Genomic DNA, 1,860 nt, shown 5'->3' on the forward strand with positions numbered 1-1,860 from the left:
TATTCTCGTAATGTTAGGATGATTTTATTCTTGTAATATTGTGACTTTATTCTCCTAATGATGTGACTTTATGATTTTACATCATTATTCTAATAATGTTCTGATTTTATTCTCCTATTTATAAAAAAAATATAAACTCTAGCCTGGCCCTAATATAAAGAATTTCTTCAATTTCAAGAAATTCAGTTTCTTCTAATTGAAATGTAATTTCCATTTGAAGCTATTATTTGATCAGATATCCTGTAGGTGTTCATACTCACTTTGGAGGCCATCCTTTCCACTTCAGCAGGTATTCCACATTACCCTGTGGGGGGGTTGGGGGAGTCCAGGAGCAGCGTTAGATGTCAAGAAAGTAAAGGAAAACAATCTGCTGTTAGTCACATGCTTGTATGAGAAAGGTTTTTGGCACCAATTTGAATCATTCAGACTGCTGCACTCAAACATCACTAAAGCCACCAAGCTTTTCCTTTCAGATTCTTAGAGGCCTGAACTACTGAAGCTCTGCTGGATCCACATGTACAGATCTGCAGCTGTTTTATCACATTTAGTGAATAATTTGGATATAAAAGCCAAAGCACTCAGAGTTACACATCCTCGGTGAAGTCATTCGTTTATAACCTCCAAGGCCTAAAAGGTTTTCCCCGCAGATGAAGTCACCGCTTTCCCTAACTGTACATCCTTCCAGATATGCCTCATTTATTTCACATCATTACGTTGTGTTAAATCAACTCTTTTTTTCTAAAACATGTTATCTTTTCTGAGGAATTTAAAGCAACACTGCTTTACCTTTTAGCTTCATTTGAGAAACATTAATGTTTTCTGGAAGTAGGGTACAGAGAAGCACAAATAAGCTAAGAGAAGCACAAATTTGTCAAAACAGTTCTGTTTAAGTGGAGGAGATGATGCTGTCAGAGTAAACTAGTAGATTTTCACATGACTTTTAGACTCATCTAAAAATCTAATAATCATATTGATGTTGTTGCTTTTCAATGAGCTCTATAAGAATCTACGTCTGTCTGCTCCTTATTTTAAGAAAAATATTAAGCTCTATGAGTGTTTTTTTAAGACAAGAGGAAAACATTTAAATCCTGAAAGTAACTGAATGTTTGAGAGAGTTGATTAAATATGTATGGAGGGTTAAAGGGGACAAAAATAAATAAATAAATAGGTCATAAAAGCAGAAGTGTTCTAAAATACTGGATGCATTACATGTCAAATGTAAAATTGAATAAATGTACCATTAAATGATTAAATGTATAATTTATTAATGCAATACATTATTAAACAAATATGAATCAAATATGAAATAAAATTATATTTTTTATAAATAAATGTCAAATTAAATATTTAAATCTCAAAAACCCTTTATGTAGAAAAGATAATCGATATTTGTTTTTTTGTCAGATTATTTAATGATAATTCTAGTTTAAAAGAATAGAATTTCCTGTATATTATTTAACGCTTTAAATGGTTAAAAAGATAAAGTGTACCCTCTTTATAAAATTATGTGACGGGTATAATCATTGAAAACTGAGTGGCAATATGGAACAAAATGGATAAAATATGTCATAAAGTATAAAAAAAAAAGAAGAAACTAAATATTTTGCTCAGGTGGACTTTTATGGAGTGAATTCTTTCCATTATTGTTGCAAGCAAAGAGTACATTTTGTAAATGGAAATAATAATAATAATAAAAAAACAGTTCTGTAAACTGAAATAAAAAGTACAATCCAGAAATTACAGTTTGACAATTTTTTTAGATAAAATATAAAAAAAAAGCTTTTTATAGTATATGTTGTTTTTTTTGTTTGTTTGTTTTTTCTCGTTTTTTTTCATACTCATGAAGCTCTAGCGGAAGTT

At 30.1% G+C, this 1,860-nt stretch overlaps 1 protein-coding gene across 1 annotated transcript in view; it reads right to left on the bottom strand.

Annotated features, from left to right (window-relative positions):
- LOC107092875 (chromobox protein homolog 7-like) overlaps positions 1-1,860 on the bottom strand; it is a 9,972-nt gene that overhangs the window by 3,963 nt on the left and 4,149 nt on the right. The window contains exon 2 of the mRNA XM_015387564.1: positions 261-304. Coding sequence (XP_015243050.1) covers positions 261-304 — 44 coding nt within the window. The remainder of the gene's footprint in view (positions 1-260; positions 305-1,860) is intronic.

Source organism: Cyprinodon variegatus, unplaced genomic scaffold (assembly GCF_000732505.1).
Source record: "Cyprinodon variegatus isolate N-32 unplaced genomic scaffold, C_variegatus-1.0 Scaffold398, whole genome shotgun sequence".
Classification (NCBI taxonomy): Eukaryota; Metazoa; Chordata; class Actinopteri; order Cyprinodontiformes; family Cyprinodontidae; genus Cyprinodon; species Cyprinodon variegatus.